Source organism: Myxine glutinosa, chromosome 2 (assembly GCF_964187855.1).
Source record: "Myxine glutinosa chromosome 2, kmMyxGlut1.1, whole genome shotgun sequence".
NCBI classification, from domain to species: Eukaryota; Metazoa; Chordata; class Myxini; order Myxiniformes; family Myxinidae; genus Myxine; species Myxine glutinosa.
Genome location: NC_136262.1, coordinates 190729399 through 190755742, shown reverse-complemented (window position 1 = coordinate 190755742; position 26344 = coordinate 190729399). Strand labels below are relative to the sequence as shown.

General features: G+C 43.3%; 2 protein-coding genes across 8 annotated transcripts in view; one reads left to right on the top strand and one right to left on the bottom strand.

Moving 5' to 3' along the window:
- The window catches only part of SMC5 (structural maintenance of chromosomes 5), a 314964-nt gene that overhangs the window by 210207 nt on the left and 78413 nt on the right, over positions 1-26344 (top strand). For all 7 annotated transcript variants that reach the window (XM_078772122.1, XM_078772124.1, XM_078772121.1 and 4 more), the window contains 2 exons: positions 2555-2677; positions 14736-14858. In XM_078772122.1, coding sequence (XP_078628248.1) covers positions 2555-2677; positions 14736-14858 — 246 coding nt within the window. The remainder of the gene's footprint in view (positions 1-2554; positions 2678-14735; positions 14859-26344) is intronic.
- Positions 16223-18895, bottom strand: LOC144890690 (uncharacterized). The gene is made up of 2 exons (XM_078772125.1): positions 17091-18895; positions 16223-16656 (listed from the first exon to the last, which is right to left on the bottom strand). Exons 1-2 carry the CDS (start codon positions 18868-18870, stop codon positions 16307-16309), a joined length of 2130 nt encoding a protein of 709 aa, XP_078628251.1. The 5' UTR covers positions 18871-18895; the 3' UTR covers positions 16223-16306.

The window sequence follows — 26344 nt, the reverse complement described above, 5'->3', positions numbered from 1 at the left end:
AGAGAGAGAGAGAGAGAGAGAGAAGAGAAGGAGAAGGAGAAGGAGAAGGAGAAGAAGAAGAAGAAGAAGAAGAAGAAGAAGAAAAGAAGAAGAAGAGAAGAAGAAGAAGAAGAAGAAGAAGAAGAAGAAGAAGAAGAGAAGAAGAAGAAGAGAAGAAGAAGGAGAAGAAGAAGAGAAGAAGAAGAAGAGAAGAAGAAGAAGAAGAAGAAGAAGAGAAGAAGAGAAGAAGAAGAAGAGAAGAAGAAGAAGAGAAGAAGAAGAGAAGAAGAGAAGAAGAAGAAGAAGAAGAGAAGAAGAAGAAGAGAAGAAGAAGAAGAAGAAGAAGAAGGAGGAGAAGAAGAAGGAGAGAAGAAGAAGAAGAAGAAGGAGAGAAGAAGAAGAAGAAGAAGGAGAGAAGAAGAAGAAGAAGGAGAGAAGAAGAAGAAGAAGAAGGAGAGAAGAAGAAGAAGAGAAGAAGAAGAGAAGAAGGAGAAGAAGGAGAAGAAGAAGAAGAAGAAGAAGAAGAGAAGAAGAAGAAGAGAAGAAGAAGAAGAGAAGAAGAAGAAGAAGAAGAAGAGAAGAAGAAGAAGAAGAGGAAGAAGAAGAGGAAGAAGAAGAGGAAGAAGAAGAGAAGAAGAAGAGAAGAAGAGAAGAAGAAGAAGAAGAAGAAGAAGAGAAGAAGAAGAAGAAGAGAAGAAGAAGAAGAAGAGAAGAAGAAGAAGAAGAGAAGAAGAAGAGAAGAAGAAGAAGAGAAGAAGAAGAAGAAGAAGGAGAAGAAGAAGAAGAAGAAGGAGAAGAAGAAGAAGAGAAGAAGAAGAAGAGAAGAAGAAGAAGAAGAAGAAGAAGAAGAAGAAGAAGAAGAAGAAGAAGAAGAAGAAGAAGAAGAAGAAGAAGAAGAAGAAGAGAAAAAAAAAAAAAAAGCAAAAAGCATTTTTTTCAGATTTCCAGGAAGACTTGGTGTCCGAGGCAGTAGAGATGGGAGACCAGTCCAGATGATTGATGGCTGCTTGAAGACCGTGCCACTCGTGCCAGTCATCCTGAGTGAAATGCCAGACTCGTCGGCACTGAGGAGGCTATCTGAGAATGGCCAGAGAGATATCCACTTTGACAAGCACATGATCAGATCAACTGATTGGAGCAGAATAAGAGCAGCAGACATTTGCAGGGAAGTTAGTCATAACCAAGAGTAGAAGAGAAGATGCTCCTTTGACTGAGATCCGGGTCGGGAAATTGACGATAATAATTTAATCAATAACAATTTTCCATAATAATTAAGTTAATCGAAATTAATCGTTAATAATTAAGTAATTGATCAATTAATTTATTAATCAAAAAACAAAAAAATGCAGTTCTTGCCAAAGCACTTGCTCACTATTGTGCCATAATTTCCGCTTCCTAGCTCAAAAAATGGCTGAGATATCACCCGGACAAACAAGAAAACAAACAACCGGAGTGAAAACTGAGTACTCCCTTTCAGCGCGCGTCATTGCCCGGCCCCCTTTGGTGCCCGGCAATGACGTTACACAGCGCCTGGACATGGCATAGGGAAGGAACGGTGTTTAGTATAATCGTCACATTGCAATCCCTTTGTCGTGACTGCAAAGTTACTGGATTGAAGCGGTGTATGGTTGGTTCATTGTTGACTCAAAACATTTTGAATGAACTTGTCTCTCAATGCAATCTCTTCACATTCCATGGTCACAGACAGCTTAGAGACTTGGAGTACTTCAAAATAATTGAATACTTACATTATTTTCTAACTGGTATCCCCACCCAGGTCATACTATCCTCTTCAACTGAAGTATCAAACAAGCCTGGCTATGCCAATGTTCGACTTTCTGTCTTGGTTTTTTTCCATGTTGCATTTCAGATGTTGAAAATGTTTTGAAAACTAACATACTCCACTTCTGTTGTGAAATCAGAATGGAAAACTTTCTACAAAATAAATACATTAATGAACTAGAAGACTGAATGAACAGTTTCTGCCTCTGCCAGACTGAACAGTTTACGTTTTTTGTCCCACCAAAAGGCCAGATCTGAATCCAAACCGAAACCAAAATCTAATTGGCTTGTTCTTGTCACCTAACCAAGGCATCTATCGTTTTGTCATAACTTGTCCACAACTTTTTGAAATACCATGCTATATATCGTTTTTGGCCCGATCACCACTCAATGGTGAAGAATCACTTTAAAATGTTTCATTGTATCTAGATCTGTATTCAGATCTTCACCAAAATCTAATCAATTCATCCTTGTCACACACCCAATCTTTCCACCAAGTTTCGTCCGAATCCGTCCACAACTTTTTGATATATCATGCTATATATTGTTTTTTTGCCCTATCTCTCAATGATGATGAATCACTTTTAAAATTAAAAAAAAAAAAAACTCAGATCCAGATCTGGATCTTCACCAAAATCTAATCATTTTGTCTGTCCAATAACCAACCTCTCCACCAAATTTTGTCCGCATGTCACATGCATTTGGATACAAGTATAACAGTTGCTGTTTGGTTGTATAATTTCATTGCAAGTTCAGGATTGGTGCTTAGTGATTGGAGTGATACTTCTTGCAGAAAAAACTACCGCTGCTTCAAGACAAGGCGTGCAGTGATCTAAGCTACAGATCTGCATTGTCTAAGCAAATGAAGGCAAAGGGAGAATACGAGGAAATGTTCAAAGTCATCGCCCAGGTGCAGGTGAGTGAAAAGGAATGTGATATGCCATCACCCTAAAATTTGGCAATTCTCTGTTTATCTCTGAACCTTGTAGAATTCTCGAATATAAATGTCTGAGTATGGGTCATGGGCATAAAATATATCTCCCAACCCCTCCCCCTCTCCTCCCATTCCCACGAGGGTAGGGAGATGACTTGTGATTTTCACCTGTACACGGCTAAATGCAAGTCGTTTAACCACTGACCTCTGCAGAGGGAGGGGCTATTGACACCATATCTCCTCCCTGAGGAAGTGGGTGTTATTGGTTTTAATGATTGGAAAAGGTAAACTTTACCAGGATGCCATTATCCAATCATTACAGTATTGCAATATCAAAACATACCTTGACGAGCATCAAAATGAGTTTTTTGTGATTATCATCAATAAACCTTTTGAACACTGCAGACTCGCATCACAGAAGAAACTCTGAAACGAAAAAAAATGTTTGTACACAATTTAACTTCATGGATGAGCAGCAAAGTAATGTGTTGGATGGAAGGAAGGCAACACGTAGACAGCAGGTCAACAGATGGACGTAAAAAGCATGGGAATTAATGACGAAAGAAGAGGAGAGAGGAAGAACATACGAATAGTAAACTCTGAAGAAGAGTTTGGATTGGGAGGGGTTAATTGGAGGTAGAAAATAGCATGGGCAGAGATGTAGGATGACATGATATGGTGGTGCACTGGAAAGAAGAGTGAGATGGCACAACCTCAGGAATGCAGTTCTACAAGTGGGTGAAAATAAGAAGAAAAAGAAGAAGAAAAAAGTGGAGTTGAGCAGTAATTTTGGATTTTGGGAGTTTAACAAGGAGAGGGTTGTTTGAAGAAGTGTGCATCCTTGAACTGGAAGCGGTCGGATTGTTGAAAGAGCACACAGAGCTAGAAAGGCAGACACTGGGGAAAAAACATTGAGGCCTCTGACTTATCTGTATAGTGTAGCAGCATAGCAAACCTGTTGTGCATTTTGTGATACAAGCACCAAATTTGGCACAAATGTACATTAATATGTTGCGAACATTTTCAGATATTGGGCCACTTGAAATTCTCTCTTTATGTCCGCCATATTGGATTTCAAAATGGCCGCCACTTGAAATCTACATTTGCTATTATCTCTGGACGTAATGCAGCTATTGACTTGATTCTGGTATCTAAATGTATGTTTTTGGGGGCAAGGAATCCAATGGTACCAATTTCAACTTAATATTATCTATCACAGTCTGTTATATAATTTTATTTGGAAATTATCTAGGCAAATATTGGATTCAACACAATACTTTGAAAAGAATGTCTTAGTTCTGTAAATGTCTTAGGTATAATACTGACATGCTACATGGTCTAGTATTTGAAGCTAGGTGTACTGGTATCTGAGGCTAGGTATATACCGGTACTGAAGATACGTGTACATAAACAGTGTCATGTTAACAAGTTCAGCATTGCCACAAGTACATGTATGTTGTTGACTCATCGTCATGTGCAGTCCCCTTCACACACACAGAGGGCTGTGCACTGAAGGGCAGCCTTTTTGCACTTGCAGCGCCTCACACACCCTTTCTTGCACTTGCAAGAAACCAGCTCAATGCAGCTGTGAGCTGCCTCAGTTAGCCTGGTCCAGTAAGGTGTGTACTGTCCTTCTCCAGTCCTTGACCAACCCCAGTTGGTTGGTGGAGGGAGCTCTGGTGCTGGCAGCAGTATCTGACCCCACACATGTCCACCTTGATACACTGCCCTCTTGACATGTTCCTCCAGAGCTGCCTTCGTTGGAGGGATGAGCTGCACATTGTTCTTCCTTGCGAAGAGTTTCCTCCTGGCCTTGTCAATGTCTGTGCATTTGCTGGTTCGATCATACAACAGGATCACGAACCTCTCGATGATGCGCATTGCATCGTCTGGTATGTCACGAGGTGCAGAGGACAGCAGCAGCAGCGCCTCAGTGAGTTCTGGCAGTACCGTCCAGACTGCCCACGCAGTGTTCTTGCCATGTCTATGAAAACTAGACACAGTGTCGCATCCAGTTAGAGCGTGGAACATTGGCAGTGCACGAGCCTTCTTTCGTCCCAATCCAGCTGCTATTTCGTGTGCTGCTAGGTATCGGAAACTCTGGCCTGTTCCGAATGCCAGCCACAGTTTGTCTTCTGGTTGCAACTCCTGTGCCAGGGACACTGCCAGCACCACAACATCGGTGTCTACAGTCCGGATGAGTATTGCATGGTGTCCTCCTACCTCCCCCTGGTGCCACGTGTTCGCTTGTGTTTGATGCTGTTGAACTTCAGTATCTGAGCTGTGGCAATTGCTGCAGGGTTAGTGTCTGCCATCTGTTCCTTGATGCTGGGTCCCTCTAGGATCATACTGACTAGGGCAAGCAGCAACGGTGGCACAGATTCTTCTTGACATACTTCAGGGAATCCTGTGAAGGGCTTGGCTTCTCCAAACATGTGACGGCGAACAATCTGTGCAGCATGGGCAAGATGGACTGCATCACTATCACTGTCCAGCTCGCAGGCTTTGGCAAGAGCAGCACCGACATCTTCTTCAAATGCCATCAGGATGTCTCTCCCCTTGGTGTGTGCCCGCATGTCAGGAAACTGAGCCAACAGTCTCTGTTTCAGTCGTGTGGAGTGGACTCTCGTGTCGAGCTGGACTCCTAGCTGTTCCATTCTGGACTGATAGAGCTGGACAAGGTCAGCCAATCTGAATACTGGTGCCGTCTCCTCATCTTGTCTGGTTTCTTCAATGTAGAGGACGAGTTCAGCGAAGACAACTGCCGACATTGCTCGCTCTTGTTTTGTGTCCTGTGATCCTGTTGACTGGGCCTTTCTTGTGCGATTGTAAAGTCCTATCAAGCACCGTGGGTGATACTGGGCGTCCAACGCTATCATGTCCCCACCACTGAGACGGCCCAGCAGTTCTGTATCACCAAGAAGGGTTGCACAGGCACGCACCCGTTTGTCCATTTGGAATGTTGCAGCTTTCCGAAGACTGTCAGCCCCAGCAGGTTGTTCACAGAAGAAACAATTTTCTGGGACCTTCTTCTCTGTACTCGATGAGCGTGAATGTAACCTGGTGCGTTTGCATGCAGCTTGTTCCTCATCGCTCTCACATTCTTTCTTGAGTGCTCTCTTTTGTGCTCTCTGCAGTTTGGTGTTGTTGTACTGGAGCCTGCATGTCTGATGATATTTTGCACCGTGTGCAACCATCGCAGCTTCAATGCCATGACCATCATCGAGTCTTTCCAGGTGAAATGATCCTGGAAGCTCTCCAAGTTCACTGAATTTGACCAAGTTCTCTGCGAGTGAACTGTACCCACTCCCAATGTCTTTTCTCTTTGATTGGTCAGGTTTGGTCAGTGTCTCCGTCTTGTCCTCTTGACATATAAGGCATAACTTCCAGTCAGTTGTGGTGAGGTGCTGTGATGTTGATGGTGAAGTTCGCTCAACATCAGCTAGTCTGAAGCTCTTGGACATGGTGGAACTGTCTTCTGAACCTGCAACGATACAATGATATAATGTTAACATTTTGTTATATATATAATAGAGGGGTTTCCTCTGCCATACTAATGGAGAGGAGGATAATTCCTCTATATCGTAGAGCATTTAGCTTGGCACACTTAGGGAATTAGTTTTGTGAGATTATGCCGGAATTAAATTTTCACCCATACCGGAGGCAAGAAGAGAAATAAAATCACATGAGATTCTTTAGTTAAAAAATATTCCCAAATGTATTGAATATTTACAAAACATTTGAATTCATAAATTCTTACAATATTTACACAGCCAAGATTTAAATATAAATCAGTCTAAACTCTTATTAGGTTGGACAGTACATTTTCCAGACATACCACGTTCTGTTAATTACAGCCTTCGTGTTAAATTCAGAACATGTCAAAACTGTCAGTGTGGAATACACACTTCACTCAAAATACTACTTTATATAAAACATTTCTAATTTAAAGCCTTATAGTAAGAATTTCAGATAAACCCCAAAAAAGTAAGACCAGGTTGGCTATTAGACAACCTGCCTCTGTCGTGCCCACCAGACAAGTGGTTTTAGCCAGCACACATGTGTATCAGGTAAGCTTGTGCTGAGTACATCATACCTGAACAACTCAGTGAGGCAGAACACAGCAGTGCACACCAGGGTGACCCCTTCAGTGCATAAACCAATTAACCTGTCCACTGCAGGGCATATAGAAATGAAGTTATTTTCTGCATATAATAATAATATAAGTTCAGTTCTATATAACAATTTCTGTTATCACCACTACCACTACAACTACCACTACTACAAGCTTTGTCTGGAATTTTGTGGACTAACAGACAAACAGACATACAGACAAGCTGGGATCAAAACATTACCTCCTTCCACCATTGAGTGTAGAGGTAAACATCATGGAAATTATATCATGCCCTAGATTTAATTCATGCTTACCCGTGTATTTGCTTCACTGGTTCACAAGGTCTTTTGCATACATGTAATTCAGACTCTCGTCTTCATTGCTGACCACACAATGTTGTCTAGCTGAGCCCAGATTGTATGTAATTAACTCATTTATGTGGAGTCACAAGGTGATTTAAACATAGCCACACACAAAGAACACAGTTGATGTGGGTCAACACACATGCAGCCTCTCTACTCTTTTATTTGGGTCAGGGCTGTGATTAAAGACATGTAGTGGAGTCATGTTTGTAAACATTGTTAAAGACATGCTACAGTGCATTGTTAAGGAAACAAGACAGATGGAAGCCTATACAAGAAATTTCTGTACTCTAGAAACACAAAAGATGGCTTAAAGGGTCTAGGAAAAGGGGATTATGCATGTTTGGTATTTATTGACAATATGAATGTAATGTTACATAAAATATGCATATGAAAAACACAAATGAATGGGTCACTTTGTTTCCTAATGGGATATGAATTTATATTTTAGACTGCCAGTATATATGAGCTTGTCTGAGTTGTTACTAGTGATTTAGTATAGTTTATTTATTTATTTATATTTACAGAACTAAGACATTCTTTTCAAAGTATTGTGTTGAATCCAATATTTGCCTAGATAATTTCCAAATAAAATTATATAACAGACTGTGATAGATAATATTAAGTTGAAATTGGTACCATTGGATTCCTTGCCCCCAAAAACATACATTTAGATACCAGAATCAAGTCAATAGCTGCATTACGTCCAGAGATAATAGCAAATGTAGATTTCAAGTGGCGGCCATTTTGAAATCCAATATGGCGGACATAAAGAGAGAATTTCAAGTGGCCCAATATCTGAAAATGTTCGCAACATATTAATGTACATTTGTGCCAAATTTGGTGCTTGTATCACAAAATGCACAATTCTTTTGAATATTTGGGCTAAGCCGCCCCACTAGTAATGGGAGAGCAGCAAGCTTTGTACTTCAGCTTCTTTGTGGGGGATGCCAATGGTCTTGAGATGTTTGGATTTTACAGCTTCCAGGAGAGAGAGGTAGAGAGGTGTAAGAAGCAGGGCCCCAGTTCATAGAGAAGAGCAATATCATAACATTTAACTTGCCCTGTTTTGCGATAAACAATTCACCCCCGGATAACTAACATTGGATACAGTCTGGCGAGAATCTATCTATAATTCCAGTAATCTCTGTGTGTGTGTGTGTGTGTGTATGTGTGTATGTCTGTGTGTTTGTCTGTGACCGCTGTTTCTCGACAACCACGGGTCCGATATACTTGAAACTTGCCAGGTATATTGCTGGGGACCCGAGGATGTGCCTTTTCAAGGTTTCATATTAATCGGACAAGTAGTTACCGAGCTATGTCCAAAAAACGATTCAACCAATCAGAGAGCAGCGAGTTATCACGTGTGCCGAACGTGGCGAACAGACTCTGCCTCGGACGGCACATTTGAGAGCGTATTCATTTATTTCACGTTGGCAAACTATGTTGCCGCTATGTTGGCGTTAAACTATGTTTTAAAACTAATTAAAACTAATTTGCGATTCTTTCGCTTTCCTGCGCGTTTGTGCACGCTATGGCGATTTCTTTACCAAACTCCGCAAGCCGTTCGCTTTGGACCAAACCATTTCATGTAAATAGAGGGGGGGGGATTGTCACCGTACTCGCAAGCCGTTCGCTTTGGACCAAACCATTTCATGTAAATAGAGGGGGGGGATATAATTTTAGATATAGATATAGTACGGGCATGCCCTAGTATATTGTAATGACACCAATCTCTCTCAGGGTAAACTCCGCAGAATGCCCGAGCAGGAGGTGAGATTCCGTGCAGGAGCAGGATGCGGGAACTATTTACTAGCCGTGACACCAGTTGGATAGATTTATTTAATTTTGATTTGAGTGGCAAAATTGTGTGCTTATGTTTGCAATCTACAATTAATTTATCGAACAGGAGGTACCAATCATGGTCCAATTCAACAGCAACCAGGAAGTAACATGATGGGAATTTAATAATAATAATAATTCAAAGGGATTCTTAACGAACAAACATTTTAAAAAAACAGCGATACTGTCGTGTGTCTAACCTGCATTGAAGATCTCAGGGCAACAGATGACCAAACGAGCTTTAACTCCAAGGCGTATACCCAACTATGGTGGTACCTTGTGCATGCGTGGGGGGGTAGTGGAGGGCAGCGAGGGCTTACCGGCATGGACGGACGCAGCACGGGGGTTATCTGGTCCCCACAACAGATAAACGTACAAAACCGACAAAGCAACAAAACAACAATTAAAATGCCACAAATAATGGTTTAAATATAATATAACCACATTTAGAGGCCATTTTTCCCCGAAAAGCGGGGGTTGGCCTTTTTCGGGGACCGTGGTTGTTGTTGTTTTTTGGTCCCCTTTTTGAAGCAATGTTTTATGGCCGGATGCCCTTCCTGCCGCCAACCCTTTTTGTCGCCTTTTACGACAAGCAGGGAATTACCAGTGAACTGGTACTCAATTAGCCGACCTCGGAAGGATGACAGGCTGAGTCAACCCCCCTGGCGTTAATTCAGCGATCGACCGGGATTCGAACCCAGGATCCTGGGATCCTAAGCTGGCACCCTAGCCGCTAGCCCAACACCAGGGCCTTCACAAATAATGGTTTAATAAAAATAAATGCCAGTATCACAAAGAAATGAATGTACGGTAAAATCTAATTTCCTATATTGAGGGACACTCCACACAGACTTGCACACAACACAAGGGGATGATAAGATAAACAAAAGTAAAATGTAGTGTAGTGTGCTGCGTTTGATGATACTCCACCTGGCGTCCTTGACTGTCCGGGGCCGTCACAGGTCTCGCATCCCTGCACGGGAAAACACTCGTTGGTGCGGAGTCGCGTTCACCACCAGCCGCCGACGTGAAGCAAACGGGCCAGAGCTCCTCCCTCGTCCTTCTCGCTCGGCTGCACCGAGATCCGACCGTCCTGAACTTCCCAGATGCGCACGACAGGAAGCGCTGCCGTCACGAGCCAACACCACGAGAGTGAGAAGGATGCGTCCGCCTTTTCTGCAGCCCGGAACAGGGAGAGCGAAAATGTGACTGCCTGCCACGAACCCGGGACCAGAGAGGGAAGAAAGTGCGTCCCAGTGCAAGAGAGCGAAAATGGCGGCGCTTCGCCTTTTTGTTCCTGGTGCTGGATTCTTCGACGACGACATCACACTCTCACCAATCGTGTCGTCCCATCGCATTGCTCCTCCGTTCTTTTTGTCCCCCGTCGCACCGCAGAGCGAAAGGGGGACTATGGTTTTCCCCTCCGTCCGTGTGTCCGTGCGTGTGGGCGTGCGTGCGTAAGCGAAGGACCGCATTCGAATTTGGTGTGTGGGTGCAACCCACGTCAAAATCCAAGATGGCCGCCGCCATGTATGTCTGATGCCATGTCTGTCTGAAACTTGAGCTGAATATCTTGAAAAATAAGCGAAGTACCAACTTCTAATCTGGTGTGTGGGTGTATCTAGGCACAAGGAAGAACGCTATTGAAAATTGGGTCACCACGTCAAAATCCAAGATGGCCGCCGCCATGTATGTCTGAACCTTGTGAGATGAATATCTTGAAAAATAAGCGAAGTACCAACTTCTAATTTGGTGGGTGGGTGTATCTCGGCATAAGGAAGAACGTTATTGAAAATTGGGTCGCCACGTCAAAATCCAAGATGCCCGCCACCATATATATGTCTGAACCTTGTGAGCGAAATATCTTGAAAAATAAGCGAAGTACCAACTTCTAATCTGGTGTGTGGGTGTATCTAGGCATAAGGAAGAACGCTATTGAAAATTGGGTCGCCACGTCAAAATCCAAGATGGCCGCCTTGCGTCTTCCACTTTGTCAACTCACATCACTTCACCGACAGGGGATCTAGGCGCAATGCTTGTCGCCAATTGGTCTTCGGGGCATGGCCTCACTGTCACTCTTGGCGCCCATCGAGCAGATTCAAGCTGGGTGGTGTCAGTGGTCGTGTCCGGATCCAGTCGGCGATCACGTTATTTAATTTAGGCGCTGATCGCAAAGCTGGTGGTGTAAGTGTCTTAAGAACAAAGGAAAAACTAGAGAGGCGACTACACACAGGAAATCTACCCTTATACCCCAACTAATTAGCATAGCTCCGCCCATCACCATGGAGACACATGACATACGTGGACATCCGGTCCTGACTTAATTACATGAGGGTTTCTTCTTCTTCACTGCAGTTGGAGCACACTACCTTACACAATCCTATCTGGACTAAGGTATTTCATTACCTACCCCCACAAACGTAACAATACAGTAACTGACTGGATGCTTACTAACTAAACAAAGACAGCTCAACACCTACTTCACTTGCTAATCTTATCACAAAGTGGCTCATTTGGGGACTCAAGATGTAAGGAACAGAAAGAAAGAAAATTAAATGATGTTTCGGAGGTAGAATGAAGCCTTGTCTGAAGCGCCAGGATGGCATGTCAGGATGAGGCAGGAACGATCTGCCGAGCTCCTTGTGGTCGCTTGTCACGAGTCATGGCCATTGGCGTTACAATGAACCCACCCCCCCTCCCCCCCCCATCCCCCATCCCCCACCTCCTCCCACTCCACCCCCCTCCAGGCAACTCGCCAGCTGCTCTGCGTCACTCTTGTTTGGGTGTCACTCGCCAGTCTCTCTCAGGAGACCATCCTTTCGCAGCCAGCAAGTCCCGCTAAAATATCTGCACCAAAGCCTTGCTTGTATATATCCCTCGGGGTTGTGACGTCACCAGTCTTTCCATTGGCTGCACCGCTGGCCACATAACTCCTCCATGATGACATGACACAGGCTGAGCTTTCCTCCACCACCATTGAGGGTGACCATGTGCAGGCAGTGGTGGGAATAAATACATGGAATGGAGGAGGAAGAAGAAGATGGATACTGGCCGATACGGGGACATTGTTCTCCCTGTATGGCTGTACAGTGTACATGCACTCCTGGCAGTGCTAATTGGGGTATGACAAGATACCTTATTCTACCAATGACTATTAAATAACTAACTAATTAACCCCCAAGTCTTTCTTTACAATATCATGATCTTTCTGCCCAGTCACATGTCCTGATTGTAAAACAATTCACTTGATTTGGAAATATTGAGACATTTCAAATATGTATACATGGCTACATGTGATTCGCGCCATTTGCACATCTGAGATGTTACCGGCACATTAAAAAATCTTATTTGTTATTTAAATACAGGGCTTGTGCAACTCTCATTCAACATGTTAAATTTAATAACACACCAAAGTCTGATAATCCGAAAACAATGAAGCACTGTCCTCATTGTGTGCATATCCCTCGAGTTGTGACGTTCAGTGCATCAATGTTTTCAGATTATAATGCCTTGGGTGTGTACACGCAGTACTAACTTTTCATTTTTTTTTGAAAAAGAAAAAGCAAAATGTAACGTGTTTGGATCAAAAATTCCAATGCCACCACATTGATGATCGAATCTTTTGGCCAATTGTTTTTTAGTTGTTCTAGCTCTGGACTTGTACTATTGCGTTCACTTGCAGAAAGAGGCCATTCGGCCTATAAAGCCTGCGCAATGATTTCCAAACCATGGTTGTTTGTCTGTGCCCATGCCTTTTTGAATGCTGAGTGTCAAGCAAGGAAGCAGCACATACCATTTTCAAAGTATGATTTTGAAGGGTAGGATTTGAACCACCAACATCCCAGACTCATAGCAGATGCTCCAACCATGACACCACAGAGTCTGATTGAACACTTGCTGCACATTCTCTTCTGTTCTTGTATGGGAGTGATATGGGAATATTTTATCGTTTTCATTTTTTGGATGTCAAAATGTATATGCAGTACTGTATATATTTCTACATATGCAGCCCCAGAACCTCTTCTTCCCTTTATAAGGGATGAGGTCCGTCCGATGGCACCAATCTCCTCCCCTGCTTTGCCCACGATCTTCCTCCACTCCCCTCTGTGTTCAGCCAACCCTCACCACTCTCCAACCACCCCCACCTTTCTGACATCTCTCCTCGCACAAACCTCCCATCTCAACCGTGGTCTAGCTCTTTTCATCCTACCTTGTTTCCTCAACCTGTCCATTCTCTTTGCCATTCTTCCTTCCCCCATCCGCACCAAGTGCCCAGCCCATCTCAACCAGCATTTCACCAATCTCCCCGTCATGTTCATCTGCACACCAATCTCCTTCAATTCATCCATTCTCCTTCTATCCACCCTCTTCAATGCCGTAATCCTCCTGACCCAGTTGTTCTCGCAAACCTGCAGCCTGTTTTCTCTGTCAATGCTACCATCTCCAGACCATAAAGCTAGGCTGGCATTACTTAAAAGATCAGAACCTTTCCTTTCAATCTTCTTGAAATCTTGCTGTTTGTCATTACTCCCTCCATCCTCCTTCACACATTCGCACCCTCCTGGATGAATCCTTCTCTGCACCTCTGTCTCTGATTTACCATCCCCGGTCACTGTTCCCCACCAGATACCCAAACCTATTTCCTTGTCTGATCTCCTTCCCCTCTAAACTGATATTCATTTATTTTCCCTGCTGCCTGACCCACATCACTTCAGTCTTCTCCATGCTCTTTTTCAGCCCACGTTTCTGAAATGCCTCCTTCCACTCTTCCAGCGCTTCCTGCATCTCCCGCTCACTCTCCACCCCGCTGGCCAGATTGTCCGCATACAATATCCTCCCCAGAACGCTTTATCCTCCCCAGAAGCAGAATTCCTGCTTCCCTTCCTGCTTACCAGCTCCATCACCATGATACACAGGAGTGGGCTGAGAGAGCTTCCCTGCCTCAATGTACATCTCTTCTCCCGACCTAACTTCTGTCTCTGGCATTCCCATCCATCTCGGTGTTGTCATCACCATCTCTCAGGACAGTATCGTAGGCATTCTCCAGATCCGCAAATCCCAATGCCATTTCACGTTGCATCTTCAACCTCTTCTCCACCAGCTGTTTCAGTGCAAGCATCCCATCTGTCGTTCCACTACCCTTTATAAACCCCTGCTGCTCTTCTCCGATCTTTCTCCACACTCTTTCTTATCCTCCCATCCAGAACCCTCTCCAGCCCGCACCTTAATGGCATGACCAAGGAGTGTAATGCCGCTGTACTTCCGCTGATCTTGGGCATCCCCCTTCCCTTTCCATATCGGCACAATTAATCCTGTCCTCCACTTTTCCGGAATTGACCCATTTCTCATACATACATTAAAACAACCTTTTTGTCCACCTGACTCCGACATCTCCCTCTGCAATTATCATCTCTGTACACACCTCATCAATGTCTGGTGCCCTTCCCTTTTTCATCCTCTTCAATGCCGTCTGCACTTCCTCTTCTGTGATCTCAACCAACTTCACTTTCTCCTCCACATAACTCAGTAGCTACAGCTCTTTGAAATATCCTTTCCACACCTTCAACACTGCGGCCTCTTTGCTGTCACAAGCCTCCCACCACCATCCTTGGATTTGTGCATTGCCACTGCTGGCCAATTCCCTGTTATAAACTGATATTAACCGAGTTGTTTTGTGTTTTATTTTATCGTTGCATTTACATTTTGCCTCCTTTGTACACAGGAAGAATGTGATGCTTTGAAACTGCAATCGTTATCCACTCGTAAGAAAGGGAAGGAGATGATGGTGGTCATTCGCAAACTATGCTGTGGCACAGTGAGTGACCTACCACACGGTGTGATTCAGGTATGTCTAAAAATAATAAACACAATTTGTATTAATCTGATTAAAAAGACCAAGAATAAATTGATGTTGGTTAGAAATGACATTTTAGTATATGACTTAATTTAAATGAAATGTTAATAAATAACTACAATGCAGTTCATGAACATGTGTTTTTGATCATTTATTTATTTCACAAATCCCATTTGTATTTCAAAGAATTTCTAATGTCGGGCTCTGTATTTTCATTCAACTTGCTGGGACAGCGCAATCGTTATATCCAGGTTATCCAGCAATGTGCATCGTTAAATAGGGTGAATATGTATTCATTCCAATGCACTGTGAATGTAACGATTATCATAACTATGGGGGGCTTCATTATAACCGTCGTGCCTTATGTAGCAGTCTAAATAATATCTGTATTATTTAGACTGCTAAATAACAAAAGTTGACCGGTGCAGTTTTGCTCCTGCAGAGGGTCACGTGATTGAAGACTGCACGTCGCATGATGCGTCATGCTTCTTTCCAAAGAGTTCCTTCTGTCATGAATTCATAAAAAATACTAAATGGTATTCATAGAATACCTAACCTACACAGTCATCTTGGTGCGAGCCAACTCTTCTGTTTTTTGAATTTTTTTTTGATCCAATATGGCTGCCAGACCACGTGAGCGGTGACATCATAAATTTATATTCTCTAATATAATTGTTGCTTAGATCACACACAATCGATTTCAAACTGATCAGATTAAGTGTTGTCCCTGTCAAATTATGACGTCGTAATTACGGCACCAATGACTGTCATTAACAGCACCTATTAGACACAGGGCCATAGGGTGGATATCTATTTTTTTTTGGGATTTCATGACCTGAACCTAGGGATTGGGCAAGAAGGGTGTGGGATGAAGCCTTATGACCTCCAAAACATCTTATTTTTTTTCACAAGCGATATCGTGGTACGTTACCGAGAACCGCTGCCCCAAAACACCAGTATACACCAAGTGTATGTTACATTTGAAATACCCATTTACACAGTAAAAGAACAACACAAACTATATGATGTCATATTCACATTGGTCTTGGCAGCAATATTTATTAATTCAGACCCCCAAAAGTAGTAAAAATGTTGTTTTAACGACTTGGTAAAATAACATGCTGTTGATGCATTTATCAGAAAGTCATGTTTTTGGACCTTAAAACCTGCATAACTTAAAATTTTTGTACAATATTTGTGATTGGTGTTGCTACTACGATCCATGGTGGTTTACCAATGCTATTTTGAAACTGTTAATAGGTCCAATAAGTGTGTAAGGGGTGATATTTTAACCCATCAAAGACAATTACGTGGCGTACAAGCGAACCAGTGCGCATTGACGTCATGATAAACTCGAGATGGGCTGAACTATGGCCACAATTTGTCTCTTCGGCTTGGTCATGTTGAAACTTGTCCAAAACATCATACAAATAGTGCAGTTAAGTTATTTCATCCTCTTCAGCATCAGAGTCTTCCTCATCTTCAGATCTGGAGTCTTTATCATCATTCTTATCATCAAAGTCAACATGGCCAGTTATGTTTGAGCAGTCGTTCCTGCCGCACTTGCACAAATCTGTGCACGGAATGTTATTCTGTAGGCAAGTGCATGTAGTTTCGTTGCTGCATCGTGTCTTCTTGCAGCTTCCAGTGCAGTTAGCAAGCTCCATCACACTGTCTGGTGCAGGTGGAAGTGTCATCCAGTCCATGGCAAGTTCCTCTTCCATCATCCATCCATAGCCATTAGGGTCGGGAATGTCAGGGATGGGCTGCAGGCTCCTCTTATAAATTCCTGAAATATTGAAGTGATAAATAACATTAAGAATGGAGATATACATATTTCCAAAACAACATCAGAGGTATATCATTAACACTAATAACAGTACAATCATATTATTGGGAAATTCTGTGTAGAGAAACATGCGGAATCCAAAACATCCTGCTCTGACTGAGTGTGGAGCAAAAAAATCTCTGGATCATCTACATGTCATGTTATCTTAACCACTCAACTGTATAGATAGTTACTTCAATTACTCTTTCAAATAGACCTGTTAATTTTGAACATTTACAAAGCATTGTTGTGACATTCAATATTTTGTTTTCAATTCAATAAACTTTCCAAATAATCATCTTCATTGACACATGCTGCACCATATACTAGTACTCCTGTCCAAACATAAATTACAGGTGATGTTCAATATTCAAAGAAACAACCAATTAACTTACCAGCTTGGTAATTGGCTCTCTTGATGTGCTGTCTCAGGGCATCTTGGTTGGGAGGCATTGTGATCTCAGACGTTCTAGCAAGACGAAACATGTTGTACCTGGCCTCATTCACAGTAGTGATATTGTGCTGTCCATATAACTTGCAGACAAATGTCTCCAGTGCTTCCATCATGTCTGGATGTATGTCAAACCGTTCTCCAAGGTCCTTCAAGGCACCGCACAGCTCTGGATTCTTTAGTATGAGGTTTAAGGCCTTCTTTTTGCCTTTGCCATAGAAGGCGCTTACAATATCGCAGCCAGTAAAACAGTGTAGGCCTATCAAAGCTTGGCTGACATCATCCCCAATGCTATCGTAGATTGCTTTCAAGTCAATTGTCCTAAGGTTGACTCCCTTTCCTGTGTGGAAATATAGATGTGCAGAGATTTGGGGTACTAAGGCTATGCCGATTACGAACACATCTGTATCCGGACTAACGATGATGACGTCATTGCTTGTGTGTGCTGCATGCGCGGCATGGAGGAACATCCGTATGTCCGCCTCTTCATGCGTCGAATTTAGTGATGGCTCTTCTTTCACTTCAACTACCTGATCTGGAGTGCTGCTTCCTGTGAAGATATGGCATTTGGTTCCATGTGCCAAGAACACTGTAATTCCTCTGAGGTATGCTGTCTTGACCTTACTCCACGTCTCAAACAAGTATTCGATTAGCGACTCCTTGTTGTCACCGTTGGAGAGGAACTTCTTCCATTGTTGAGGAAGGGACTGGCCATATATTCGCATCACTTGAGACCCTCTGGCTGCTCTCTTCTCTCGCTTGGCGTTCTTAATCGATACCTTTCGGTAAGTATCGGTTACGAAATGGATCTCACTGGACTTGTTGCCCTCTGCTTCCTTGACAAGGCGCTTCAGTATTTCGTGGGCCAGATTGAGAAATGTCCTTTCCCCGGTGAGTTTGTTGATATTCAATTTCTGTATCATTGCCATACCATCCATTACATACATGCCTCCTACTGGAATATCAACCACAGGTTTCTCTGCCTGACTTTCAAGTGCATGAAGTAGGTTGGCTTTGTTGGTCTTGACGAGGCAGCCTTGCACACTTGCCAAAGGAAGAGGTAGTGGGCCAAGAGAATAGGACATTAACTCTTGAAGATCAATTTTCCGGAACTGCCCGATGACAACAAGCCTTGCTAAGAGATTTCTGTCAGCCTTCAAAGACACATCCTTTCCACGAATTTTCTTTTTCACAGCCTTAGACATGTTGGTGAATGTCTTAAGTTTCAGTTTCTTAATTGAGCCAAACAGGTCGACTGTCTCTGTCTGAAATCGTTCTTTACATAGGGTGGTGAACTCTGTTTCTCCTCTTTCATATGCTGTGTTTAGATCTTCCTGAACTTCTCTCGTAGCCACCACACCAGATGTAACATGAACCAAGTCCTCTCCATCATATTCAAATGGATTAATCATGCTGTTTGTCATCTCGATGATTTTGTCAACATCAGCTTTGTCACGTAGCATGCGACTTTGTAGTAGATCGGAGCGTGTTGAGCTGTGCTCTTCATATCTGGACTTCCCTGCCATAACCTCGCATTCCTGTGCAATTGACCCCCTCGCGTGGTGTGACCAAATCCATCGGTTAACTGTCCCCTTGCTGGTAGTGAAACCGGTCATGCCCCCCTTGGTCTTGGAATCCCTGTTTGCTGTCTGCTCAATGGTCTGGTCGCAGGCGATTTGGGCAAAAGCTTTGTCGCTTCTCTGGGTAGCGAATTCACCCTCCATAAATTTCTGATGAATGGCGGGATGGGTCTGCTAAACATCTGATATTTCCAGCCAGTATACTGGAAGGTATCTGCTATAATTAATGTGATCATAGGCAAATATCCATGGAAGCATACATCGCATGCCGGCGAGGTGAAGATCCCAGTTGGCTTCTCGTGTCTCTCTAATGAATAGCAAGAGAAGCTCCACCGTCTCAATGTATGAACTCCAGAAGCGAAATGTTGGTTTGGTGTCACTTGCTTCTAAGAATTTGTCAAAGGAGGTTTTGAAGTCTTTGAACTTGTCGCTGTTGAGAATGACATGGTAGTTTGGATGTGGGAAAGCTTCAGATAAGTTTGACAAAAGTTCCTTCACTCTACCCGCCTCATGTTCTGGAATAGATTCAAAATATGCATCCAGGAGCATCTGCTGCATCGCGTTTGACATCAGCTTATGGGCTCGAACTGCCCTGTTGTAATGCTTGCCGCTGAACACTCCATTCACAGACCCCACTGCAACAATCTCTGACTCAACCAGGATGTCTTGGAGACCACCATCTCGAAATCTCTTTCCAATACAGCCAAGAAAGGACATTGCAGTGTGGAATGCCCAAGAGTCAAATTACCAGTCTCTTCATGAACTGTGCATTCTGCCATCTAATGAGCTGTGCCTTGCAATAGATGGCTTGGTCAACGACAATGACGACTGCTTCCAACTGTAACTTGTCGGCGATCTGAACACTTCTCTGCAGTATTGTTAGTACCGTATTCATTTCAGTCGGAGTGGCATCAATGACAGGGAGATACCCTATCACGCTCTTTGGTGGAACTTCAACACAAGACAGTAGTTGGTTGTATCCTGTCCAAGATGGCAGAGTCTCGTCAATGTTGTACTTGGTGTTGTGGTATGCTAGGTCTATCGTCTTAGGGTGCTGGAGTAATGGGAAGTACGTTGCTCGATCCAATGGAACGCTGGTTGCGAATGGAGCGGGTCCTTCTTTTTTCCCTCCATAATATGTGGCAAGGTTCACTGCAGGTGGCTGCATCGATCTCTCCCGTGTCCTCTTAACTGTAGTGACTGGTGCTGGTTGTACTACTTCATGGGATTGATTTGGTCGCTGTATTATAATCCCATTGGTATTGTGCGTTGTTCCACGCCCAGACAATGTCTCCTCCCCGAAGTCATTATTGTCCCATACGAGTGTGACATGCTTGCCCGCCTGAATGATTGATGGAAGAGCATCCTCTCCACGATGTAGTTATTGGTTAGCCAGTGCAGTGTCATGATTTAAGACGACAGAGTTTGAGACGCAGTAACCAAACCCGTTCAGGAGGCTGATTAATTGGGCTGAACCTGAGAGATGACGTACTGTCATTGCAAGTGACAAATGTTTGGGCATCTGTTTCCTTCCCTTTGATTGGAGGTATATGATGTCCTGTGCAATTGTGAGAATTCTTCGATGTATTGTAGATTCTATCTTTACAAACTCATCAGAATCAGGTTCGTCTGACACTCCCACCATCCATGCAATAAAGTTATAGAGACAGGCAGGTACAATTGCTTCTGCAGCATTTGTTGTCAGGTGCTCAGAGGTTGGGGGCTATGGCATATTTGGCTTGATCTCATCTATTGCATTTCTCAATTGTAGCGCAGTGAAGTAGTGTTCTCTAAGGTTATTCTCAGTATACCCAGGTTGCTTTGGTGGGGTTGGTTCAGAGTCGGATGTTTGTTCTGTCTCTGTTGAGTCATCACCTGAACCATGCATGGTTTCTTGCAACACTTTCTTTTCTTCAACCAGCACTTCAGTGGAGATGTCATTAACATACACAAGGTGTCCTTGGCAGCGCATATACGGGGTTAGAAAGCATAGTTGTGGAAATGTTTTCATCAGTCTTGTCTTGAGAAAGCCACTTTTGTAGTTTGATTCTATTCCGTGTGTTGCTTTGATTTGTTTCATGAACATGTCATTAAGTCGTTTCAGTCTAGATTTCCTTGTTGTCTATTATAAGATCCTTGACTGTTGCACAAAATAATGTGTATGCTTCTGAGTAGTTGGAGTCTCCTTGTTGCTCTGCATTAGGTGTTGTTGCTAGCTTGCCTAAATACCGGGTATACTCCTTGTAGCAGCGACCATGGTATTTTACCTCTATCGCAACACAATCGCGGTCTTGAATTTGAAGCAGCAGGTTTGTATTGTTGTTGTCTTTAGCGGCTTGCTGCAGTCTTGGTGCCTCAATTGTTGAGCACCTTGTTAGAGGCTCTTTTCTTCGTCCCCTTTTGCCTGTATTGATTGTTCTCTCTTTCTGACAAAGGATGCATATATTAGGCAACACATATTAGGATCTGGCTGAACATTTGGGCTTGCCTAAACTGGAGCGTAGAGCACGTTTCTTGACTGGTTGTGGGCCTTCATGCATCTTGTCAATGTTGACGTTGATGTCGTTGCATGTTGAAGCTGCAATAAACACACATAAAAGAAAACAATTAAAATTATGTGAGTTAAAAATGTCTAGACCTCAAGTCATGGTTAGCCCGACTAGATTCCCTCCCCCCCACCCCCCCCCCCCCCCTTCCTCAGACTTCCTTTTATAAATTTATTTGTTTCACCTCGGCCCTACCTCCTTGCATAAATATTGGACAGTTCCTTCAATTCAAAATCGTTCAAGACTACACACAAAATCATTTTACATATACCTCACAAAAAAAAAAATCAAACTACGTTTTGAAGCATTGTCATGATTTATTATTCAAGTTATTCAACCGACCAGTATTGGCTGCATTTTCTTCTCTCTTTTTCATGCTGCTTTGCACCCGGCTCACTCGTTGTTTATCGGTAAATCGTGAATAACACTTGATGAAACGCTGCATCATGCGGTATAGCTATAGCAGGTATTGTTACCATACTGTTGCCATGTTCGCCGAATTCGTCAGCGTGGTTCTTCACGAAATTTCTCGCAATTTCAGCTTGATCACCTTCTAAATTCTGCCACGTAAGAACAAATTGCAAATATCGTGGCCATGTTCTATCACTAAAAGGTATTAAACTTGATCTTTTGGCCGGAGAAATGCACATGTAACAGCGTTTCTCGCTCCCACACTCGTCATCGTCGCTGCTACTGGAGGCCGCCATTTTGTTTACTCGCAACCAGGCATCGTTCGTAGCGCGATCCTCATTGGTCAATACATCGAAATGCGTTCGAGGCTAAACGGAGATTTTGGAAATAAAATTATAAATTTCAACATTATATTACAGACTAACGTACCAGAATCTCACTTGTGAAAAGTCATGAACATTATTTCATAATTTTTTCCATATTATCATGCCAATTTGACGCCCACCCGATTTTCAGGTCACAAAATGAAATGAAAAATTGGAACACCTGGCAGTCTATATTCCCCATGTGGAGTTCTTTACAATGAGCCACGTTTCAATTTTTTCCATGAAAGGTTTTGGAGATATAGAGGTGCAACGTTTTTCAGTTTTTCCAAAATGGTGCCTGTACCACATGACCTATGACGTCATAATCATCATTAAAAGATTCTACAGGAGGAGGCGCTCCTATGGTCAAAATTGCGTGTCCAACAGTTGCAGAGAATTTTTTTTTTTTTCCATACTGATCAGATAAAGCATTGTACTTGACAAATGATGATGTCATTGTGGTAAAAGTTCAATCCACCAAACTCCAAGGATAGTGAGCTTTATTGATTCTCAACACCATCTTTAAAAGAATGATCATCTAATTAAGCAAGCGTTCATTCATTACAGCATCATGAATGCAATCCATGTATGAAGAACATTATTTGGCTTACCAACTTGAATCCAGTCTGCAGACAGACAAATCACCCCACGTCCAAACCAACCCTCTTTATATCATCCGTTACCACTAGAGGGGTAATTGCAACAGTTGTCAACCATCATTTCATTGCAGTCATAATGAAGGCACCGATGACATCATCATCAATATATCGTATTCCCCATGGGGAGTATTTGACAATGAGCCATGTTTCAATTTTTTCCAATAAGCAGTTTGGGAGATATCGAGGTGTAACTTTTTTCCAAGATGGCGTCCATTCCACGTGACCTATGACATAATTATGAATAAAAAAATTGTGCAGGTGGAGGCACTCCTATGGTTAAAATTTTGTGTCAATCGGACCAATGGTTGCCGAGAAAATGAATTTTTAAAATGCAGACACGCCGTACATACGTACGTACACAACCGAATGCCTAACCCTGCTTTTCGCTTCGTGAGCGCATGGTAAATAGGATCGTTGGAATGTAATAGTAGCCTGCTTGACTGCCTGGTAGTGTGATTTGAATGTGAATCATGGGTGGAACCGAGAGAGTGAGAATGTGAAGGGCAATACTGGTGACATTTGGCAGTTGAGCAGTTTGAGAAAATCTAGCTAGAATGGGATATTCCAGATATCCATCTGAAGGATGAGGGCTTTAACAGCAGAGGGTGGAGTAATTAGTGAACAAAATACAGGGATTCAATAAAATCAGAAAGATCGTTCTGACTCTGGAAAAGCGTTGTTATCTCTTTGCTGATTGATGTCGCCACCCTCTGCCATAACCTCCCTCATCATTCAGGTAGGCAGGCAACAGCCTCTTACCTCTCTGCAGACCTTGATAGATTAGCAAGCTGGTCTAACACTTGGAATGTCTTTCACTCCTGACAAATCGCACTCTGTCTTTCCAAAAAGGCCATCTGGTAAACCCTCCCATCTTCTTTCTTAACACTCCTCTTGAAGAGGTTCAGTCACTCAAACTTTTGGACCTCATCATCAGCCATGATATTTCTTGGGTAAACCACACATCTATAATAATAAAAGGCATTGTCCGTCCGTCAGTCTCCTCCATAACTCCAAAACCATGAAACCTCGTGGCCCCAAACTTTGCATGCATACACCTGGACCTCCAACAGATTGCAAGGATGAAAACTGGGTGTTTGGGTGTGTTATAACACCCTTTTTGAAGATGATTAACGAGGTGCTCATAAGAAAAAAAAACCTGATGTCGTGGCTTTCCAATATGGTGGCCCGCCATCTTGGTCATCCCACTGCACCTCACTGGGTTCTTAAGCCGCCATTTTGTTTCGGCCTACTTTTTGCCTTGGAAACACGATCGATTTATCATTACATAATTGAAGCATATCATCAAAATCTGGATTTGGATATGAGGATTGGATGCTGTAAAATAAATAATCTCCAAATCTGGAGTGAAATCTGACAAAATGTACTGTCGTGCGGAACCTTCTGTTAACACCAGGGACCGCAGAAGACCAGAACGGCTTTAATGGAGGCGACGACCAAACACGGATTCTACTTATGAAACGCGGGAGGAGGAAGGGAAGTGGAAAGCTGCGGCAAAAGCGCTTACCTGGGGCGCGCCAACCACGGCTTCGATCCCGCGGGGAATTAATGTACTCGACAAACACAAGATTTAGAATGTACAAAAAATAGAGATTTATTACGGACCCGATAACAAGGAAACGCGACGGTAATCAAATAAAAGTCCTAATTTGGGATCCCACACACCGCACTTCAAATACGCCACACAGGAATGGATTACGAAAGGAAATGTCTCGTCGTGTAATGTTCTGCGGTGCGTCCTTATCTGTCTGTGGTCTGTCGTCCCCACTTGGCTCCAAGCTCCAAAGCACCGCGAAGGCCCGAGCCAACGTCCGCGAGGTCCGTGCACCACTCCAAGCACCGATCGCACACGAGGCCCCAAAGCACCAAAAGCACCACGCGTCCAACGCAGGCTAGCGAAGAACCAAAAAACTCGAGCAGGAGCTGGACATGCAAGAGGACGTGCTGCGCAAGAGGGAGCTCCGCAAGACGAAGCGCCGGATGTCCAAGAGCCGCAAGAGAACTGCTGAATCTGCAAGACTGCAAGATGAAGCGTCGGATGTCCAAGAGCCGCAAGAGAACTGCTGGATCTGCAAGACTGCAAGAGGGAAAATGTCCTTCGGCGTGCCCCTATATAGCCCTGCGGTGGTGACGTCAGCCTTGGCGCGCCACCCAATCAGTGCCCTCCACCGAATCACAGGCCTGTGGCGTGGTAATAGCTCGTGCTACTCGAGGTGACTAGGCCTGCCGGAGGTGTAGGTGGCGGCGGCCATCATCGGCGGTGTCCTGGCCTGGTTTCCTGTCCGAAGTCACCGTCAGGGAAGGGAATTATTGTTGCGCTAGGGACCTGTCTAAGTGTATAAATGAGTGCATTGCCAGAAGGGACAAAGGTTTGACTTCCAGGTTTGACGCACAGGGGTTTATCTTTAATCCCTAACTATCTAACGCTCGAACATCCTGGTATGTTCACAAGCAGACATCTTAACCCGCCAACCCGGACTAACAGAACTTATTACAAGGTAGATTCCCTATCGCGACAGTCAAAGCATGTTACCTATTCAGATCTACCTGGCTCTAGATATTGCTCTACCCTACCGACATAACAGTACCATATCTTGCGATTTTATAACTAAGTGTATATATGCATTTATTTAAGCGAGGCTGTGATTCTCATTCTGGGATTCGTTTTTTTGTACTTATTTAACTTGATAATCGTTTTTAACTTAATTCTTGCTTCCATGGGAACTGCTCGGAGAAACGTATTTTGAATGGAACGTTTTTAGCAAAGAACCCTTTTTGAGTAGTTGTGACTGCTGTTAGGGTCAATTCTGCAGTTGGAATTTTGAGGATTGGTTCGGATTAAGAGTTTGTGGAGCTTATCGCATTGTGGTTTTTAATCATGTGCAGAAATGAAATAAAGGGGTGTGGGGGGGGGGGGGGGTGGTGAGGGGAGGACCAGTTGCAACTGCTAAACCAGAAAGCATCTGAAAATGCAAAGCCCATCCGCATCCGTTTGTATTTAGACATCTTCTTCCTCCGTATGCTCAAAATAACGAAAATAGTTTAAAAAGAATACAAAATGAAAATTGATGATTTTATGCAGCCTTGACCTTTGAGCTTTAGATCTAAAAAACAAATCTGCTTCGAGCTTTTGATTGGTGACCAAATTAATTGACCTAATATGCAAATTATTAAAATTTCAGGTCAATCGCATGAAAATTGATCATTTTATATGACACTGACTTTTGACCATTTAACCAAATTAATTTTCCTTCTCCATATTCTCATAAGAAAGCCTTGGTGAAAATTTGATGACAAAACTCAAATGGTAAAAAGGTTACAGCCCTGACAGACACTGCACACACACACACCGACACACACACCGACACACACACCGACACACACACCGACACACACACCGGCACACACACCGGCACACACACCGGCACACACACCGAAACACACACACCGACACACACAACGACACACACACCAACACACAGCGACACACACACGGGGACACACACACACATATACACACACATATACACACACATATACACACACATATACACACACATGTACACACACATGTACACACACACGTACAAACACATATACACACACGTACACACACACA